This window comes from Hordeum vulgare, chromosome 3H, assembly GCF_904849725.1.
Source record: "Hordeum vulgare subsp. vulgare chromosome 3H, MorexV3_pseudomolecules_assembly, whole genome shotgun sequence".
NCBI lineage: Eukaryota > Viridiplantae > Streptophyta > Magnoliopsida > Poales > Poaceae > Hordeum > Hordeum vulgare.
The window spans coordinates 509,608,191-509,629,568 of NC_058520.1; the positions used below are offsets into that span (position 1 = coordinate 509,608,191).

The window sequence follows — 21,378 nt, forward strand, 5'->3', positions numbered from 1 at the left end:
GAAGAGAAGAAGAAGAGAAGAAGAAGAAGGAGGAGGAGGAGAAGAAGGAGAAGAAGGCTCCTCCTTCTCCTTGTCCTTCTCCTTCTCTTCTCCTTCTCTTCTTCTTCTCTTATTCTTCTTCTTCTTCCTTCTTTTAGTTTCTCCTCTTCTCCTCTTCTTGTAGCTAAATTATCTAAGTATGTCTTTTTGGAGCTAAATGGGCTGATTATGTCATTTTAGAGGAAAACAAGCTAAGTATATAATATTCATGAGCTAACCAAGGTTCTTATGCCATTATGAGATTATTATGTAATTTTGGAGCTAAATTAGTCATTTTAATGAGCTAACCAAGGTTCTTATGATGTTTTTACCTAACTAAACTAATTATGTCATTTTGGAGGATAATTAGCTAAGTATATCTATGTTGGGGAAAATAAGCTACGTAGAACAAAAAGAGAAGAAGAGGGGAAGAAAAAGAAGAAGGAGGAGGAGGAGGAGGAGAAGGAAGAGGAGAAGAAGAAGAACAGAAGAAGGAAAATAAGGAGGAGAGAAGAAGGAGGCCCCTTCTCCTTCTTATTCTCTTCTTCTTCTTCTTCTTTCTTCTTTTCATTTTTGCTCTTTCTTCTCCTCTTGTCCTCTTCTTCGAGCTAAATTAGCTAATTATGCCTTGTTAGAGCTAATTTTGTCATTTCGGAGGATAATTAGGTAAGTATAGGTCATTTTTTATTAAATAGAACATCATGAGCTTATTATGTCATTTTGGAGCTAAATTAGTCATTTTAATAAGCTAACCAAGGTTCTTATGATGTTTTTACCTAACTAAGCTAATTATGTCATTTTGGAGGATAATTAGCAAAGTATGTCTATGTTGGGGGAAAATAAGCTACGTGGAAGAAGAAAGAGAAGAAGCAAGAAGAGAATAATAAGAAGGAGGAGTAGGAGGAGGATAAGGAGAAGGAGAAGGAAGAGGAGAAGAAGAAGAAAAGAAGAAGGAGAAGAAGAACGAAAAGAAGGAGGAGAGAAGAAGAAGGAGGGCTCCTTCTCCTTCTTCACCTTCTCGTTCTTCTCCTTCTCCTTCTTCTTCTCTTCTTCTTCTCTTCTTCTTCTTCTTCCTTCTTTTCATTTTTCCTCTTTATTCTCCTCTTGTCCTCTTCTTCGAGCTAAATTAGCTAATTATGCCTTTTTGGAGCTAATTATGTCATTTTGGAGGATAATTAGGTAAGTATAGGTCATTTTTTATTAAATAGGCCATTATGAGCTTATTACGTAATTTTGGAGCTAAATTAGTCATTTTAATGAGCTAACCAAGGTTTTTATGATGTTTTTACCTAACTAAGCTAATTATGTCATTTTGGAGGATAATTAGCTAAGTATGTCTATGTTGGGGGAAAATAATCTACATAGAAGAAGAAAGAGAAGAAGCAAGAAGAGAAGAAGAAGGAGAATAAAAATAAGGAGGGGGAGAAGGAGAAGGAGAAGGAATAGGAGAAGAAGAAGAAAAGAAGAAGGAAAAGAAGGAGGAGAGAAGAAGAAGGAGGGCTCCTTCTCCTTCTTCTTCTCTTCTTCTTCTCTTCTTCTTCTTCTTCCTTCTTTTCATTTTTCCTCTTTCTTCTCCTCTTGTCCTCTTCTTCGATCTAAATTAGCTAATTATGCCTTTTTGGAGCTAATTATGTCATTTTGGAGGATAATTAGGTAAGTATAGGTCATTTTTTATTAAATAGGCCATTATGAGCTTATTATGTAATTTTGGAGCTAAATTAGTCATTTTAATGAGCTAACCAAGGTTCTTATGATGTTTTTACCTAACTAAGCTAATTATGTCATTTTGGAGGATAATTAGCTAAGTATGTCTATGTTGGGGAAAATAAGCTACGTAGAAGAAGAAAGAGAAGAAGCAAGAAGAGAAGAAGAAGGAGAAGAAAAAGAAGAAGAAGGAGGAAGAGGAGGAGGAGGAGAAGAAGAAGAAAATAAGAAGGAAAAGAAGGAGGAGAGAAGAAGAAGGAGGGCTCCTTCTCCTTCTTCTCCTTCTCCTTCTTCTTCTCTTCTTCTTCCCTTCTTCTTCTTCTTCCTTCTTTTTATTTTTCCTATTTCTTCTCCTCTTGTCCTCTTCTTCGAGCTAAATTAGCTAATTATGCCTTTTTGGAGCTAATTATGTCATTTTGGAGGATAATTAGGTAAGTATAGGTCATTTTTTTATTAAATAGGCCATTATGAGCTTATTATTTAATTTTGGAGCTAAATTAGTCATTTTAATGAGCTAACCAAGGTTCTTATGATTTTTTTACCTAATTAAGCTAATTATGTCATTTTGGAGGATAATTAGTTAAGTATGTCTATGTTGGGGAAAATAAGCGACATAGAATAAGAAAGAGAACAAGAAATAAGAGAAGAAGAAGGAGATGAAAAAGAAGAAGAAGGAGGAGTTGGAGGAGGAGAAGGAGAAGGAAGAGGAGAAGAAGAAGAAAAGAAGAAGGAGAAGAAGGAAAATAAGGAGGAGAGAAGAAGAAGAAGGAGGTCTCCTTCTCCTTCTTCTCGTTCTCCTTCTTCTTCTTTTCTTCTTCTCTTATTCTTCTTCTTCCTTCTTTTCATTTTTGCTCTTTCTTCTCCTCTTGTCCTCTTTGTTGAGCTAAATTAGCTAATTATGCCTTTTTGAAGCTAATTATGTCAGTTTGGAGGATAATTAGGTAAGTATAGGTCATTTTTTATTAAATAGGCCATTATGAGCTTATTATGTCATTTTGGAGCTAAATTAGTCATTTTAATGAGCTAACCAAGGTTCTTATGATGTTCTTACCTAACTAAGCTAATTATGTTATTTTTGAGGATAATTAGCTAAGTATGTCTATGTTGGGGAAAATAAGCTACGTAGAAGAAGAAAGAGAAGAAGCAAGAAGAGAAGAAGGAGGAGGAGGAGGAGGAGGAGAAGGAGAAGGAGAAGGAAGAGGAGAAGAAGAAGAAAAGAATAAGGATAAGAAGAAGGAAAAGAAGGAGGATAGAAGAAGAAGGAGGGCTTCTTCTCCTTCTCTTTCTTCTTCTCTTCTTCTTCTTCTTCCTTCTTTTCATTTTTCCTCTATCTTCTCCTCTTGTCCTCTTCTTGGTCCTAAATTAGCTAATTATTCCTTTTTGGAGCTAACTATTTCATTTTGGAGGATAATTAGGTAAGTATAGGTCATTTTTATTAAATAGGCCATTTTTGAGCTAACTAAGCTAATTATGTCATTTAAGTGGAAGCCAAGCTAAGTATAGGCCATTCTGAGCTAACTTGGGTAAAATATGTCATTTTGGAGACAACTATGATTATTAAGGCATTTTGGAGCTAAATTGGCTAATTATGTCATTTACGAGGAGAAGGAGGAGGAGGAGGAGAAGGAGAAGGACACCATTATGGAGCTAACTTGGGTTAAATATGCCATTCACGTCGATGTTGTGTGGGCAAAGGAGGTCTTTGAAGTAAGGCAGATCCCATAAGTATGACTTGTGAGTCCAAGCGTGTTCCGTATTATACCCTTTGAAGTATTCAGGATGCAAAGGATCAGGCTCAAGAGTGTTTAACTGATCAAGGGTCTGTTGGCCTGTCAACGCAGCCCGTCCAGTGTTTTTGACAACTCTACCTTTGATGAAATTCTTCTTGTCTTTTTTGAACTTATGGTCAGGATCCAGGAATTTTCTATGCATATTGAAGCAAGAAAACTTGCGACCAGCCTGTAGTCAACGGAACTGAAGAGCTGCCTTGCATGTGGTGCACGGGAACCTTCCATGCACACACCAGCTAGCGAATAGCGCAAACGCCGGATAATCATGCGTCGAGTACATGTACCACACATGCATTTTGAAATTTGTTTTGGTAGCGGCGTCGTAGGTCTTGATCCCATTATCCTAGGCTTCTTGCAACTCATCCTTAAGAGGCTGCATGTACACATTCATATTCTTCCCCGGATAGTTGGGCCCTGGAATTATCAATGTCAGGAAAATGTTCTTTCTTTTCATAATCTCTGTGGGTGGGAAATTGAGTGGAATGACAAATACAGGCCAACAACTGTATTATGTTGCCATCATACCATACACATTGAACCCATCTGTGTTGATGGCAACTCTAGGATGCCTTGGATCCTCCGATTTATCCTTATGTAATGCATCGAAGTGCCTCCACGCAGAACTATCTGAAGTGTGTACCAGCATCTTGTTCCCATCTGCATCTAGTTTAGTTCTTTTGCCCAATTCTTGCCATGTCATCTGTCTGGCCATATCTTCGACCATGAAAGGACATTGAAGTCTTGGTACGATTGGCAGATACCAAAGAACACTAATGGGGATTTTGGTCTGATTCTTCTCACCCATACCGTTGTCCACCACAATATACCTGGAAGAATTGCAAATGGGGAAATAGTTCAAGGCCTCATACTCAAGCCTAAATAAGGCACATCCATTCTCACCAGCATGCATCTTCTCATAGGGCATCTTAAGTACACAAAGGATTTTCTCTAACTGGTACAGGTTTGCAGGCAGAACATGGCCTTTGGGTAGAAAGCGTCCAAATATCGTCATCATCGCGTCGTAGCATTCTCTGCCTAGGTTGAATTGAGCCTTTAGAGCCATTACTTGCGCGATGGCATCCAGCTGACAAAGCTCGGTCTGCTCGTGGAGAGGACGTTTTGAAGACTCCAACATTTCATAGAAGGCCTTTGCAGATTCCTCCATCTCATCGTCTGAATCTCGAACATCATCAAAGTCTTGCACCATGTTTTCGATCCCGGTACCATGCTCGTCGATGCGACGATGAATCACCTCAGCTCTGGCACGTTGGTCAGACTCAGCATGAAAAGTCCACACCGTATAATTAGGCGTAAAACCCCACTTCTGGACGTGTTTACCCATTTCAAACTCTGTCTTCTTTTTCCAGTTGTCGTAGTTGGGAGAGGGGCACCATGTTTTTTGCTGGCAATTTGCAAATGCGGCTCTCACAAACCCCCTGGTTTCCGTTAACCATTCATTGGTCATGTCTTTCTGACTAGGGTGACCAGTGTACATCCAAGCACGATCACTCATGTTGCCTAGCTACCTATGGGCGCATAAGAAATAAATATATAATTCATCATATATATTCATCCGCAAATCAAGTTTGATAGTTTTATTCCGTCCATGCAACCTACACGCTAATAGGTAAAGATAGGTCCTAATCCCACCCGAGTATGTGTAGATTGGGTTCGTTTTCCCTTGCTCTGCTCCAGATCCGACGCAGAATTTCGGCAGCACCTCCCCGCTGTTCTCCTGATACACGTCTCGGCAATAAGCAGAGAGGATGTGTACCCAGAGAACAAAAGGGAGGCACTGACGAAATTTCGCATCGGATCCGGAGCATAGCATATGGGAAAACGAACCCAATCTACACATACTCGGGCTGTCCATGGATAACGTTGGACAATTTGAAAGGATGGCGGTTATAAATATGCAAAGACATGTATATTTATATATGTCGCCCTTTCGAACGGGAGACGCATACCGGTCACGCATACTCGTGATTGAAGAAACCTATAGCTAGCAAGTTCCATCGGCACGAAGACCGGAACAGAGCAAATTAAGGGGGTAGGAGGAGAAGTCATTTGTGCTCACCAACAAACGCAGGGGCGGAGCTCGTCCAACGCACGTGGAGGTCGTCGAACAACTGCACATTGAAATTACCCGATCAACACAAACATGATGTTTTTATAATTAACATAATCAGAAAATATGTGACCGAACTCATAATTTACAAAACTATGACCCCGTCAACCTCGGGGGTTAGTGACGTCCGTAGTTGGGTGTCGGTTACGTCGGGGGTTGAGGGTCACTGGCGTTGGGGGTCGGGGGTCTTTTCGGTCAACAGGAGGCCGATGAGGTGTCAAGGGTCGGGGGTTGGGGTCAGTGGCGTCTGGGGTCGGGGGTCGAGGGTCGAGGGTTAGTGGTGTCGGGGGTCGGGGGTCGAGGGTCAGTGGCGTCGGGGGTCGAGGGTCAGTGGCGTCGGGGGTCGGGGGCCAGTGGCGTCGGGGGTCGGGAGTCGGGGGTCGGGGGTCGGGGGTCAGGGGTCAGTGGCGTCGGTTGTAGGGGGTCGGGGGTCGGGTGTCAGTGGCGTCGGGTGTCTGGGGTTGGGGGTCGGTGGCGTTGGGCGTCGGGGGCGGAGGTCGGGGGTCGGGGGTCAGTGGCGTCGGGGTCGGCCACTACTTATTTTACCTTTTCTTCTTCTCCTTCATCTTCTTCTTCCTCCTTCTACTTATTCTTCCTAGCACTAAACAAATCTTGCACTAAACCTAACACTAACCTAATCTTATCTAACATTAAAACTAGCACTAAACTACATACATAATCTAATCTAACAATTAAACAGCAAAAAAGAAAAAAAACAGGAACAAAAACAAAAAGAAGAAAAACACTCAACGGAGGGCGCCGGGGTCGCCGGCACAGGGGAGGTGTGGCTGGGGCGACGACCGGGAGGGAGGTGGGGCTGGGGCGGCGACCGGGAGGGAGGTGGGAGGGGGCAGCCGGGAGGGTGGTGGGAGGTGGGCGGCGGCCGGGAGGGAGGTGGGAGGGGCGGCGGCCGGGAAGGAGGTGGAAGGGGGCGGTGGCGGTCGGGAGGGTGGTGGGAGGGGGCGGCAGCCGGGAGGGAGGTGGGAGGGAGCGGCGACCGAGAGGGAGGTGGGAGGGGGGCGGCGGTGGCCAGGAGGGAGGTGAGAGGGGGCGGCGGCCGGGAGGGCGGCGGCGCGGGTGGCTAGGGATGAGCAGCTACGACGGCGGCCGCGGCCGCGGCGGGTGGGCAGGGAGGGGTTTGGGTACGACGAGAGAGAGAGGCGGGTGGGCGGGCAGGGGCGAGCCGACCGTTAGGGGAGCGGGCGGGGGCATGGGGAGTCGTTAGGGCCACATCCCCTTGCCGTCTCCAAAGGGTGGGTGGCGGACGACAAAGGGGTGGGGTGGGGTGGGGTGGGGTTTCGGACGTTTGGGGGGGGGGGCTTTGCCGTCTGCCCACCCTTTGTCGTCCGCATAGGGGTCCTTTATCGTCTGCCAGCAGCCGGCAAAGAGGTGGCCGATGGCAAATAAAACCTTTGCCATCAACCACCTCTTTGCCGTCAGCATTGTACCAGCTGACGGCAAAGAGTATCTTTGCCATGCGTCAGCACACGGCAAAGGCAAGGCACACGACAAATTTCTCAATTCCAGTAGTGATGGCGTCCGGTTGGCGTCTTTATTAACGACGACCGCCCACCACGGGCTCACATGCCAACAACCCCAGGCGTCCTTTTTTAATCCGAGCGTGCGGTAGGGTCGGCCTCATACTCTTCAGAAATCGTCTCCATCTAGCCACCCGCTGCCCCCCCCCACCCCCACCGATGACAAATCCTAGCCACCATCATGGGTTTCTTCTCCGGCTCGAGCTGTGGCAAAAACAAGGGCAAGTCCACCGACATCCCTGTCCGCGCGCTCCCCTTGACGGCGTCTTCCCTCCGCCTCGGCAACAGATCAGCGTACCAGTGCACTAGGCGGGGTGGCACTGGGAGCACCGCTTCAACGCTCCCCTATCCCGATGTCACGCTGTCGAACGACTAACATTTGGATCTGGAGAGAATCCTAGTGCGAGCAATGTCGCGGTCGGCATAGGCGCATGAGAAGGAGATGAGGCGCCGGCAGTGGCAGCTGACGCCAGAGCAGCGGCGCAACCCCGTGTACGCTGCAGACTCCCTCGAATGGGAGGCCTGATTTGCGTGGGAGCATGACGAGCAGCGTCGGCGTGGCGTTTGCGGCGTGGTGGTTCAATCGCCACTGCCCCTCATCATGCGTGAAGAGGACCATGAGGTGGAGGCCGCGTACCAGAATGCGGTGGCGGTCGTCGTGCGTGCAAGCGAGGATGAAGCTCTCCTCAAGGAGGAGGAGGATGAGGCTTACCAGGTGCAGATGGTGGAGGCCATGGCACTCTCCGCTGCCGGCGAGTGCATCATGCCGCCGCTGGCTTCGCCGCTGCCCGCCAATGCTGAGCCAGGGAATGCCGAGCCAGGGCCGCTAGCCCTTAAGCCCCAGCAGTATGTCTAGGACGGGGTGGTGAGCGAGTGGGTCAGCGCGCCACCCGTCTGGTTGGGTGCGAATCCGGAGCAGGAGGTGACCTACCTAGAGCACTGGCGGCAGCGGCTGTTGGCAGAGGAGCGCGTAGAGGCCAAGCGGTTCGAGCGCCTGGAGCGTGAGGCCAAAGCTGAGGAAGAGGAGCGTCATACTGCCCAGTCAGCGCCAGTATAGCCACTGGCGAACGACATCACCACCGCTTGGGAGACGGCCTTCCCCTGGGCTAGCCCGAAGCCAACGCTCGTCGACCTCATCGGCCCCGACAATGACGACAAGGAGGACGCCTAGGGCAGCGCGCCTCCTCGGTTTTAGCGTACCTAAAATTTTTATTTAATGTAGTGTGGACTCATGGAACTACCGCTAGTCTTTCATGCCAGCATTAATGTTTAATTAACTTTTTTATATTTTCAAAATATTTGTTATATTTTTCTCGCGTTGCCTAAAAATGGATCATGAGCGTGTTGGGTGCAAGCGCCGACCCAATTACAAAAACGAACATGGATGTCCGTCGAACCGACCCAAACATACAAAATACGGACAAATCACGCGTCCGTTTGGGTCGCACGGTTGGAGTTGCTCTTAGTCTCCCATCCAGCTTCTTATCTATAACTTGTTTTATTGACCGATACTTCTTAGGGATGTTGTCCGTGGTTTCGTTGTGAATGGAATGGGACCCGCGGTGAGCCCCGTTCATAAAAAAATGATTCAACACAAATACCGAAGTTACTTTTTTCTACAGGAAGGCCTTCATAGCTACCTTTATTAATCTGCTAAACATTTAGCAATAAACTCGGAGTGCATCAATCAAAACAGATGGATTGTTTACACGTCCCCAGTCAGACAGCTTATGAGCCATGACATTTGATTCTCTATTACAATTCTCATATTAACTCTCTGCAATCATCCAATAGAGGAACTGCCACCATAGAGTAACCCTCATTAAGACGTAGGGCTTCGACCACAATGATATTATCCATCCTTATTTGTACATTGTTACATCCTAGTCTTTGGAGTAGCTTCAATCCTTCATGAAGCGCTGCAGCTTGTGTTGACACAACATGTGCCACATGTGCCACATTAACATAGTCTAATCACATGATATTTCCACTAAAACATGCAATGGAGACGTACTCGGAGGTCATTCCTTTGTGATCAAGAGAGGACGAGAATTATGTAGGTCTAAACAAGCACACCTTAGAGTTCGTAGTTCTCATCTATGGATTTCCCAATGTCACCGGGGCCATCCAAAAAGAGTACCACAATCACCACAACGTATCTCAAGGATAGTCAAAGACAAGCACCAAGAGATTCTCAATCTTCAATCAATTCACAAAAGAGGAAATCACTCATGAAAATATTCTTCTAATCCATGTCCGATAGACCGTTGTCACCATGGTCTCGGGGATTATACTAGATAAGATCAAGTGAGTACATCAATCCAATACATAAAAGAAGGGGAAACATCATGGCATCACCCTAGATTAACATAGCATATGATCACAATCAAGATCACATCATGCGATAGAGAATTAACCACATAGCTACTGTAGAAGACCTCAACCCCGAGGAGGAACTACTCCCGCTTCATGGAGGGAGGAACCAACGTCAATGGCGATGAATCCAAAGGCACTTCCCCGTCCCGGCAGGGTGCCGGCACAGGAATTCTGGTCCCCCGAAACTTGTTGGCGATGGCGGCGGAGATCGAATTGCTTCTGGAGAAAAGGGTTCCGGAATCAGCGTTTCCTCCTGATACGTCTCCAACGTATCTATACTTTTTGATGGTTCCATGCTATAATCTTGTCAACTTTGGATGTTTTATATGCATGAATATGCTATTTTATATCATTTTTGGAACTAACCTATTAACTCAGTGCCTTGTGCCAGTTTATGTTTTTTCCGTGTTTTTGACCTTTTTCAGAAAAGAATAATAAACGGAGTCCAAACGGAATAAAACCTGCGGGATGATTTTTTCCATAACAGAAGATACGCACGGGACTTGAGAACCAAGGCAGGAGACCTCTTCGGAGGTCACAAGCCCCCTAGGTGCGTCCTAGGGGGCGTGCCTGGCAGGCATGTGGGCCCCACGTGGCTCCTTTGCCCTACCTCTTTCACCTATAAATTCTCTAAAATCCCGAAACCAAATAAGAGAGCCACAAAAATACTTTTCCGCCACCGCAAGCTTCTGTCTTCGCAAGATCCCATCTCGGGACCATTCTGGTGCCCTGCCGGAGGGTGATTCGGACACGGAGGGCTTCTTCATCAACACCATTTCCTCTCCGATGATGCGTGAGTAGTTCACCATAAACCTTTGGGCCCATAGCTAGTAGCTAGATGGCTTCTTCTCTCTCTTGGATCTTCAATACGAAGTTCTCCATGATCTTCATGGAGATCTATCAAATGTAACTTTCTTTTGCGGTGTGTTTGTCGAGATCCGATGAATTGTGGATTTATGATCAGATTATCTATGAATATTATTTGAGTCTCCTCTGATCTCTTATATGCATGATTTCGTATCCTTGTAATTCTCTTCGAGTTATGGTTTCGTTTGGCCAACTTGATCTATAATTCTTGCAACAGGAGAAGTGCTTGGTTTTGGGTTCATACCGTGCGGTGTCCTCACCAAGTGACAGAAAGGGTAGCGAGGCACGCATCGTGTTGTTGCCATCAAGGGTAGAAAGATGGGGTTTATATCATATTGCATAAATTTATCCCTCTACATCATGTCATCTTGCTTAAGGCGTTACTCTGTTCGTCATGAACTCAATAGACTAGATGCATGCTGGATAGCGGTCGATGTGTGGAGTAATAGTAGTAGATACAGACAGTATCGGTCTACTTGTCTCAGACGTGATGCCTATATGTATGATCATTGCCTTAGATATCGTCATGACTTTGCGCGATTCTATCAATTGCTCGACAGTAATTCGTTCACCCACCATAATACTTGCTATCATGAGAGAGCCTCTAGTGAACACTATGGCCCCTGGGTCTACTTCACATCATATATTCAGATCTAAAAAAATACCAAAAATACTTTGTTGCACTTTTCACCTTCAGATCTCACCTAGCAAATAATCGTGAAGGGATTGACAACCCCTTTTCCACGTTGGGTGCAAGTTTGTTTGTTTTTGCGCAGGTACATTGGTGCCTCATCTTGATACTCCTATTGTATTGATACCTTGGTTATCAAACTAAGGGAAATACGTATCGCTACTTTGCTGCATCACCATGTCCTCTTCAAGGGAAAAACCAACGCAAGCTCAAGAGGTAGCAAGAAGGATTTCTGGCGCCGTTGTCGGGGAGTATTCAAGTGACGTATACCAAGTAACTATCGCAAACTCATCTCTTGCATTTACATTATTTGCCTTTTGCCTCTCGTTTTCCTCTCCCCCACTTCTAAAACTATTTTTCAAAAACACCAAAAAGAATTTCTTGTTTATTCGCTCTTCTTCCGTTCGCCTTTTTGTTGCTATGTTTGCTTGTGTTGCCATGTGCCTTCTATTTGCTTGCATCTTCGCTTGCTAAAAATCCATTGATATGGATCCTCATCCACTTGCTAATCTCTTTAAGAGATCCAATTATGTTGAACCAATTGCTAGTGAGTTTTGTGCACTAGATTATCTCTATGAAGTTTTGCTTGAGATGTGTGAATCTGAAATTTTTGATGAAGTGTTGAAAGAAGAAAATTATAAAGTGGTTCATGATATCTTCTTGAATTAAAAACATGATTGCCATGTTGTTAGTATGAATTCTCTGAATATCTATGATGCTAATGATATGCAAAACCACAAGCTTGGGGATGCTATGCTTGATGAAGATGATATTTTTTGTTTCCCAAGTTTTGCTGATGACCCTTATGCTATAATTAATCATGAAAATAATGCTTTGTGTGATAGTTATATTTTAAGATTCCTTCATGATGTTACTGAAAATTACTATGAGAGAGGAAGATATGCTTTTACATATTGCAATAATATCAAGCTTCCTCTCTATGTGTTCAACGTTTTGAAGTTATGCTTGTTTTGCCTTACTATGCTAGTTAATTCTTGTTCCCATAAATTGTTTTCCCACAAAATCCCTATGCATAGGAAGTGGGTTAGACTTAAACGTGTTTTTTTCCATTCATGATGCTCTTTTGCATATCTTAACTACTACTTTTTATGTGAGCATCATTGAAATCGTTAAGACTAGCTAGGGGCGTTAAACGATAGCGCTTGTTGGGAGGCAACCCAATGAATAAATTTATTTTTGCTTTTCACTTTCTGTTTTGTTGAGTCCACACCATCATAATTCTGTTATGATTGTGTTTTTTATGTTTTAATTAGTGTTTGTGCCAAGTAGAACCTTTATGATTAGTTTTGGTGATAGGTGTTTAATCATCGTGAAAAAGACAGAAACTTTGTGCTCACGAAACTATTCTTAATTCCTATCCAGAAAGAGATTTTGAGTTGATTCTTTTTTGCTTCTGATTGATATGCAAATTTCCCTAATTTTCATAATTTTTCAGAATTTTTGGGATACCAGAGGTATACGAAATATACATATTTTCACAGACTGTTCTGTTTTTGACAGATTCTGTTTTTGTTGTGTTGATTTCTTATTTTGATGAAACTATGGTTAGTGTCGGGGGTACTAGCCATGGAGAAGTGAGAATACAGTAATATAACATCAATCTAAATGGAAATCAAGTTTACTATAGTACCTAAAGAGTTGGTGGTTTGTTTTGTTATGCTAATGATATCACGAGTTTCTGTTTAAGTTTTGTGTTGTGAAGTTTTCAAGTTTTGGGTGATGTTATCATGGACAATAGAATAAAGAGTGGAAAGAGCTTAAGCTTGGGGATGCCCAAGACATCCCAAGCCAAATTCAAGGACACCTAAAAGCCTAAGCTTGGGGATGCCTCGGGAAGGCATCCCTCTTTCGTCTTCAATCCATCGGTAACGTTACTTGGAGCTATATTTTTATTCACCACATGATGTGTTTTCCTTGGAGCATCGTGTATTATAGGAGTCTTTGCTTTTTGTTTTGTCACAATCATCCTTGTTGCACACCTTTTTGAGAAGGACATGCACTCATCGTGAGTTTGTTAGAATGCTCAATAAGCTTCACTTATATCTTTTGAGTTAGGCAATTTAGCTCGCATGTGCTTCACTTATATATTTTGAGATAGATAATTTTGCTCTAGTGCTTCACTTAAATCTTTGTAGAGCATGCGGTGTCATATTTTGAAGAAATGAAAACTCTCGATCTTCACTTATATCCTTTTGAGAGTGATCTCTCTAAGTAACTTGGTAATTGGCGTGTGTTATGAAATTAGTCCCAAATATGATAGGCATCCAAAGAGGATATTATAAAAACTTTCATATTCAAGTGCATTGATTAGTAAGATAAGTTTGATTCCTCACAATTAGTTTTGACATATGGATATGGTAATATTAGAGTTATGTTAGTAGGGTGTTGTGAATCTAGAAATACTTGTGTTGAGGTTAGTGATTCCTGTAGTATGCACGTATGGTGAACCGCTATGTTAGAAAGTCAGAGCATAATTGATTTATTGATTGTCATCCTTTGTGTGGCGGTCGGGATCGCGCGATGGTTAATATCTACCAACCCTTCCCCTAGGAGTATGCGTTTAACACTTTGTTTCGATTACTAATAAAACTTTTGCAATAAGTATATGAGTTCTTCATGACTAATGTGAGTCCATGGATTATACGCACTCTCACCCTTCCACCATTGCTAGCCTCTCTAGTACCGTGTAACTTTTGCCGGTGCACAAACCCACCATATACCTTCCTCAAAACAGCCACCATACCTACCTATTATGGCATTTTCATAGCCATTCTGAGATATATTGCCATGCAAATCCCATCGTTCCGTATCATGACATGTGCCGTCACTTTCATATTGCCATTGCATGATCGTAAGATAGCTAGCGAGATGTTTCAACGTCATACGCTAAGCTAGATCGTTGCACATCCCGGTACACTGCCGGAGGCATTTCATATAGATTCATCATTTTTCTAAGTATTGAGTTGTAAGTAAATAAAAGTGTGATGATAATCATTATTAGAGCATTGTCCCATGTGAGGAAATAAAGAAGAAAAAAGAGGCCAAAGATGCCCACCAAAAAAATGAAAAAAAGAGGCCAAAGAGCCCAAAAAAATGAGAGAAAAAGAGAGAAGGGACAATGCTACTATCCTTTTCCACACTTGTGCTTCAAAATAGCACCATGTTCTTCATGATAGAGAGTCTTTTGTTTTGTCACTTTCATATACTAGTGGGAATTTTCATTTTATAACTTGGCTTGTATATTCTAGTGATGGGCTTCCTCAAAATTGCCCTAGGTCTTCGTGAGCAAGCAAGTTGGGTGCACACCCACTAGTTTTCTTTTTGAGTTTCCATACACTTATAGCTCTAGTGCATCCGTTGCATGGCAATCCCTACTCATTCACATTGATATCTATTGATGGGCATCTCCATAGCTCATTGATACGCCGAGTCGATGTGACCATCTCCTCCTTTTTGCCTCACAACCTCCACCACACTCTATTCCACCTATAGTGATTTATCCATGGCTCACGCTCATGTATTGCGTGAGAGTTGAAAAAGTTTGAGAAAGTAAGAGTGCGAAAAAAATTACTTGGCCAATACCGGGGTTGTGCATGATTTAAATTCGTTGTGTGGGGATGATGCAGCATAGCCAGACTATATGATTTTGTAGGGATAACTTTCTTTGGCCTTGTTATTTCAAAAGTTCATGATTACTTTGCTAGTATGCTTGAAGTATTATTGTTTTCATCTCAATAGTCAACTATTGTTTTGAATCTAATGGATCTGAACATTCATGCCACAAGAAATAAGTTACAAAGAACAAATATGTTAGGTAGCATTCCACATCAAAAATTCTGTCTTTATCACTTCCCTACTCGAGGACGAGCAGGACTTAAGCTTGGGGATGCTTGATACGCCTCCAACGTATCTATACTTTTTGATGGTTCCATGCTATTATCTTGTCAACTTTGGATGTTTTATATGCATGAATATGCTATTCTATATATTTTTGGGACTAACATATTAACTCAGTGCCTCGTGTCAGTTTCTGTTTTTCCCGTGTTTTTGACCTTTTTCAGAAAAGAATATTAAACGGAATCCAAACAGAATAAAACCTGTGGGATGATTTTTTCCATAACAGAAGATACGCACGGGACTTGAGAACCAAGGAAGGAGACCTCTTGGGAGGTCACAAGCCCCCTAGGCGCGCCCTAGGGGGCACGCCTGGCAGGCTTGTGGGCCCCACGTGGCTCCTTTTCCCTACCTCTTTCGCCTATAAATTCTCTAAAATCCAGAAACCAAAGAAGAGAGCCACGAAAATACTTTACCGCCGCCGCAAGCTTCTGTCTCCGCAAGATCCATCTAGGGACTGTTCTGGTGCCCTGTCGGAGGGGGATTCGGACACGGATGGCTTCTTCATCAACACCATTGCCTCTCCGATGATGCGTGAGTAGTTCACCACAGACCTTCGAGTCCATAGCTAGTAGCTAGATGGCTTCATCTCTCTCTTGGATCTTCAATACAAAGTTCTCCATGATCTTCATGGAGATCTATCCGTTGTAACTTTCTTTTGCGGTGTGTTTGTTGAGATCCGATGAATTGTGGATTTATGATCAGATTATCTATGAATATTATTTGAGTCTCCTTTGATCTCTTATATGCATGATTTTGTATCCTTGTAATTCTCTTCGAGTTATGGATTTCGTTTGGCCAACTTGATCTGTAATTCTTGCAATAGGACAAGTGATTGGTTTTGGATTCATACTATGCGGTGTCCTCACCCAGTGACAGAAAGGGTAGCGAGGCACGCATCGTGTTGTTGCCATCAAGGGTAAAAAGATGGGGTTTATATCATATTGCATGAATTTATCCCTCTACATCATGTCATCTTGCTTAAGGCGTTACTTTGTTTCTTATGAACTAAATACACTAGATGCATGATGGATAGGGGTCGATGTGTGGAGTAATTGTAGTAGATGCAGACAGTATCGGTCTACTTGTCTCGAACGTGATGCCTATATGTATGATCATTGCCTTAGATATCGTCATGACTTTGCGGGATTCTATCAATTGCTCGACAGTAATTCGTTCACCCACCGTAATACTTGCTATCATGAGAGAACCCTCCAGTGAACACTATGGCCCCCGGGTCTACTTCACATCATATATTCAGATCTACAAAAATACCAAAAATATTTTATTGCACTTTTCACCTTCAGATCTCACCTTGCAATAATCGTGAAGGGATTGACAACCCCTTTTCCGTGTTGGTTGCAAGTTTGTTTGTTTTTGCGTAGGTACATTGGTGCCTCATCTTGATACTCCTACTGGATTGATACATTGGTTCTCAAACTGAGGGAAATATTTATCGCTACTTTGCTGCATCACCCTTTCCTCTTCAAGGGAAAAACCAACGCAAGCTCAAGAGGTAGCACCTCCACGGGGGTAAAAATAGGAGCCAAGGTAGGGCACCAGAGGAGGTGGGGCCCACCCAGGCGACCTGTGGGCGCGGCTAGGGGCCAGGCCGCGCCGGGAGGCCGCCTGGGCAGCCCCTGGCTCCCCTCTAGCCCATCTTTGGTGATGTGGAAGCTTTTGTCATGCTGATTTTTATATATTTTTCTCGGGATTTTTGGGAGTCTGTAAATTTGGGTAAAATTCCTTGCAAAAAAGACATGAGCAGACAGGAACTGGCACTGGGTGTACTGAGTTAGTAGGTTAGTCCAAATATATGTAAAAAGATATAAAAGTGTAGCAAAACATATAACAATGTCACCGAAAAGATCATGGAACAAGCAGAAATTATAGATACGTTTCGGATGTATCAGCTGTTTTTTGATAATGGGATCACATCATTTGGAGAATGATGTGATGGACCGACCCAACTATAAGTTTGCATATGATCGTATCATTTAGTTTAATTGCTACAACTTTCTTCATGTCAATTATGTGTTCCATTGACCATGAGATCATGCAACTTCCTGACACCGGAAGAATATTTGGGTGTATGAAAACGTCACTTCATAATTGAGTGATCGTAAAGGTGCTCTAGAGATATCACAGAAAGTTTTTGTTGGGTTGCATGTATCGAGACTAGAATTTGCCACTCTATACGATGGAGAGATATCTCTGGGCCCTCTCGATAACATGATATCCAAGGTAGCTTGCAAGCGTGTGACTAATGAGTTTATTCATGGGGATACTGTATTACGGAATGAGTAAAGAGACTTGCCGATAACGAGACTGAACTAGGTATGGCAACATCGACGATCGAATCTCGAGCAAGTAACATATCGTTGGACAAAGGGAATTGTATACGATATTGTCTAAATCCTAGACATAGTGGTTCAAACCGATATAGATCTTCGTTGAATATGTGAGAGTCAATACGGGCATCCAAGTCTCTCTATTGGTTATTGACCAGAAAGGAGTCTCGGTCATGTATGCATGTTCTCAAACATGTAGGGTCACACACTACGTAAGGACGCAACCAGGATGAGTTGGTGCCGCCCTTCTCGTTGGTCCAGACCAACATCACCATCAGCAAGGCCCGTGCCCGCTATAGGACATGGTGCAGGAGGAGCGGGAAGCCAACTTCCGACAGGCGCAGGGCGACCAGGCCTACAACCTTCATCTCCTCGATGAGCATCGGCGCACGGAGGAGCAACACGATGTCGGCACAACCATCACGCTAGACGTGGACGCGACGAAGCAGGAGGTGCTACTCGACTCCTACCGCTCCGCCCGCGATATCTGTCGTGCCCTCACCGTCGACGATACTGCATCCGTCGGGCGGAATTATAGACCGCCTACATGAAGATTAACAAGGCAACGAACAAGGTGTTTGGCAAGAGCGATGATGAGGAGAACACGTCAGCTGTGCCACGGCCATGCCCTGCAGCCACGACCACGAAGCCGACACGTGAGTGAACTCCACTGGAAGCAACGGGGAGTAGTGCATGGTAGGTCATCGTCGTTCGAATCCCAAGAAGGCCAACACTCCTTGCCTCCTACTGAAGCTAAGCCTAGCGGACGGATCATCGCCAGCCGGTTAGCAGCTGGTGGCGGGGGCTGCGGAGGTAGAGCTGGAGAGCGCCGGCACGGAACTGGAGAATGCGAAGGCAAGAGCTAGAGGCTTCACTTCCCGAGGGTTACGACCGAACATGAGAACGGGTGCCGACGATCATTTAGAATAGGATTAGATTATGGTTCAGTAAAAGATTGTCCAAAATGTAATAAATATCATCCGTTTATTGAAAATCAGCCGGTTTGCATGAATTTCTTGTCGCCATCGATCACCACTGGTTCTATCTAACTTCCCCATTACTTTCTACAGTGTTTCATGTCGTGAGTTTTCTATTTAAGTCGTGATAGTTACATTCCCGAGAGATGTGTTTTCTGTTCTATCACATTTTCTTTTCATAGTTGTTTTCTTTCATAGAATTAGGCATGTCTAGTTTTATTTTCCCTATGTTGTGTTGAGAATATTTAAGCTTTTGGAAAAAAATCACCAATTCACCCTCCTTTGATCAATATACTCTGGTCCTACACCAACAATCTAATACACGTACTGTATAACCATGCGTGTAAGCTTGAAGTTATACCATACAAACATTCATAGAATGCTCCTCTCTATTTCAAGATTGGCAGCAACATGCTAGCTTCCCATAGCTTCCCATACGGGGCCTTACATGGTGTCCCTTTTATTGAGAATCGTGAAGTCCCTTCTAAAATATGTGGATGATGCACATGGAACATGATTAAAAAAGGTTGCAAGTATGAAGCTTATGTTTGTTATTTTTCAACACGTCACAAATGAGTAGTTATTTTCACGAAACATGAAATAGGAAAACAAAGTCAAGTCATGTGCATGAAAGTTTTTTATGGATTTTGTTAGATGTCAGAAAATAGATTTTTGGGTATCACTCACACATCTGACTATGATATTACTTGTTAGAATAGGAAGCACACGGTGATTTATTAAGAATAGGGAAAGCAACCACATGATTTGTTAACAAGTTTAACGAACAAGCATGATTATGGTGCTCCTAATCGGCATTGCTACCACCACAACACTGAGCCACCGAGCATCGGCTCCCCTTTAACGGTTTCAGGTGTAAGTAGTTCGGGGAGGCCCTAGGGGCGGAAAGGCATGTACGGTAGCGCCGAGAGCCACGGTTTGCAGGTACATGCGGTTGGTTGGCAATACATACAAGTGGGTATTTGGTCAGAGAAGGAAGAAGCCGGAGGAGGAAGATGCCCCAACCGTTGTGTTTCAAAGCAAAAGCAAAGTAAACCAACTGAAACTCAGGCACAAATAGGCGATCCCGTGTTAAACACTAGAGATTTGATTGAAGATAAACACTAGAGATCATTAAACAAAAGAGGATACACAGCCTCAGATGAAATCACCGGGCCTGACTATTCAAATACCCTGATGAGATGAGTACCTACATCAACCTCGAGAGATGTTAGAACTGCTGCCATGAAGTGTAGGTGCCACCGAACCACCAGTTGTACGGCGCAACATTGTCGGCCGTGACAACCCTACCGTCGTCGGTTTGTACCCTGAAGGACAAGCTCTGGCCGTTGAGGTAGGCATTGCTCTGCCAGCTAGCGCCCCAGTTCCTGCTCATTACCATCCAGTCAGTCTTGGACCCCTTGATCCACATTTGGGACACCACGCCGCTGCCGCCGACATTTGCCACCGTCACAAGCTCAAAGTAGTCGTTCCCGTTGATGGTGAACCTCATGCCCCCACTCCTCTGGCAGGGAACCCTCTTGTAGTTGACGGGCACAATGCCGGCTTGGTAGATGGCGATGGTCTCCCACGCGGGCTGTGACATGTCGAAGTGCTGCCGCGGCGGGTTGCACCATCCGCCGTTGTCGCTGGCCAGGGCGTAGTTGGGCGGGCAGAAGTTGGTGGCCGTGATGGTGATGGACGTGCCCTGTTTGCATGACTGTGTCTTGCTTGCGTCACAGGTGATGGTGAAGCACATGCCGCACGACGCACCGTTGTTGAAGAGGGCCGTGCTCAATGCAGCCGAATTAACCCCGTACCCGGCGTTGTACAAGTTCCCGTACCCGCACGCACCACCTGCATTTTTGTGTAAGTTGCATCCTGCTTAGTAAAAGAAGATCCAAGATGTGCGCCGTCTGAATAATGGATGCAGCTCAAGCATAAAAGATACATTACCCATTGTGTCGGAAGCGTCGCTGCCGCCGTAGAATGTTGCAAATGCAGGCATCCATTGAGCAATGGAGGCCTTGAATGCAAAGGCCAACAAGGTGATGAGAAGAAGCAGAGAAGGACTCTCCATTTCAGTTTCAGAGTACTCCTAGTAGTAAGTAATGTAGCTAGGCAGACAAGTCCTCAAGGTTTTTGTCTTGTGCTTTGCAATGGTAATGGCTTCCCTATTTATAGTGTTCATATCATCACAGCTTGCGTGCTGGTTGCTAATAATTGTAAGCTTGATTGATTATGGAGATTTTCTATGTGATGATTTTTGTTAGGATTGGGCAACATAACAATTATTGGGATGAACATGCCTTGATTTGCTAGCATGACCGTTGGCTCTTGACGGTTAAGAACTTAAGATACCGTAGACGGATACGCGGATTAAACAGCATCATACATTCATACCCATGTGCCGTACACCAGGCACTGCTTTGAAGTTCTCTTAGTGGATGGGATGTCTTGTACTCTGATGAACTTCTAGTAAGCCGGCCGGCAGACAGACGTATGATCTTTATCGGAAAAAATAAAAGACAGGCTTGTGATGTTCTGCAGTTATGCTAATGGAACGGCAAAATTTCTGAACTGGTGTAGGGGATTACCGTTATCCTTGAAAGTTCACCATAATTCAGTAATGCTAGCTTGACGATTGTACCATATCAGAGAAATCATTCTTTTAACACTATTTAATCAAATGATTTAGTTTATAAGTTGGGGGGATACGACGGGGATAAATCTCAGATTGTATTTGGAGTTCGAATACTAGAATAAATGTTCAAACTATGAACTGCTAGCACGTCATTGCTTACACTGCAACCATTTTGGAGTACAATTTACGAGCATACCTGACAGTGTGAACGCTATTGTAGCATGTCAGGTGTACATATGGATTAATCGTGTAGACAATCCATAGTCAACCATATAACCACCGTGCCCGTCAGTTAGAAGTTAGAACATGCATGTTAGCCTAACAAATTAAGTCTTTGGCAATCATGTGCAAGTACATTTTATTCCACCGATAACCAATCATG

At 44.0% G+C, this 21,378-nt stretch overlaps 1 protein-coding gene across 1 annotated transcript; it reads right to left on the reverse strand.

Moving 5' to 3' along the window:
• Positions 1–19,240: 19,240 nt before the first annotated feature.
• LOC123440333 (expansin-A8-like) lies at positions 19,241–20,485 on the reverse strand. The gene is made up of 2 exons (XM_045116905.1): positions 20,309–20,485; positions 19,241–20,209 (listed from the first exon to the last, which is right to left on the reverse strand). The coding sequence occupies exons 1-2, from the start codon at positions 20,430–20,432 to the stop codon at positions 19,584–19,586; spliced, it is 750 nt and encodes a 249-aa protein (XP_044972840.1). The 5' UTR covers positions 20,433–20,485; the 3' UTR covers positions 19,241–19,583.
• Between the last annotated feature and the right edge of the window lie 893 nt (positions 20,486–21,378).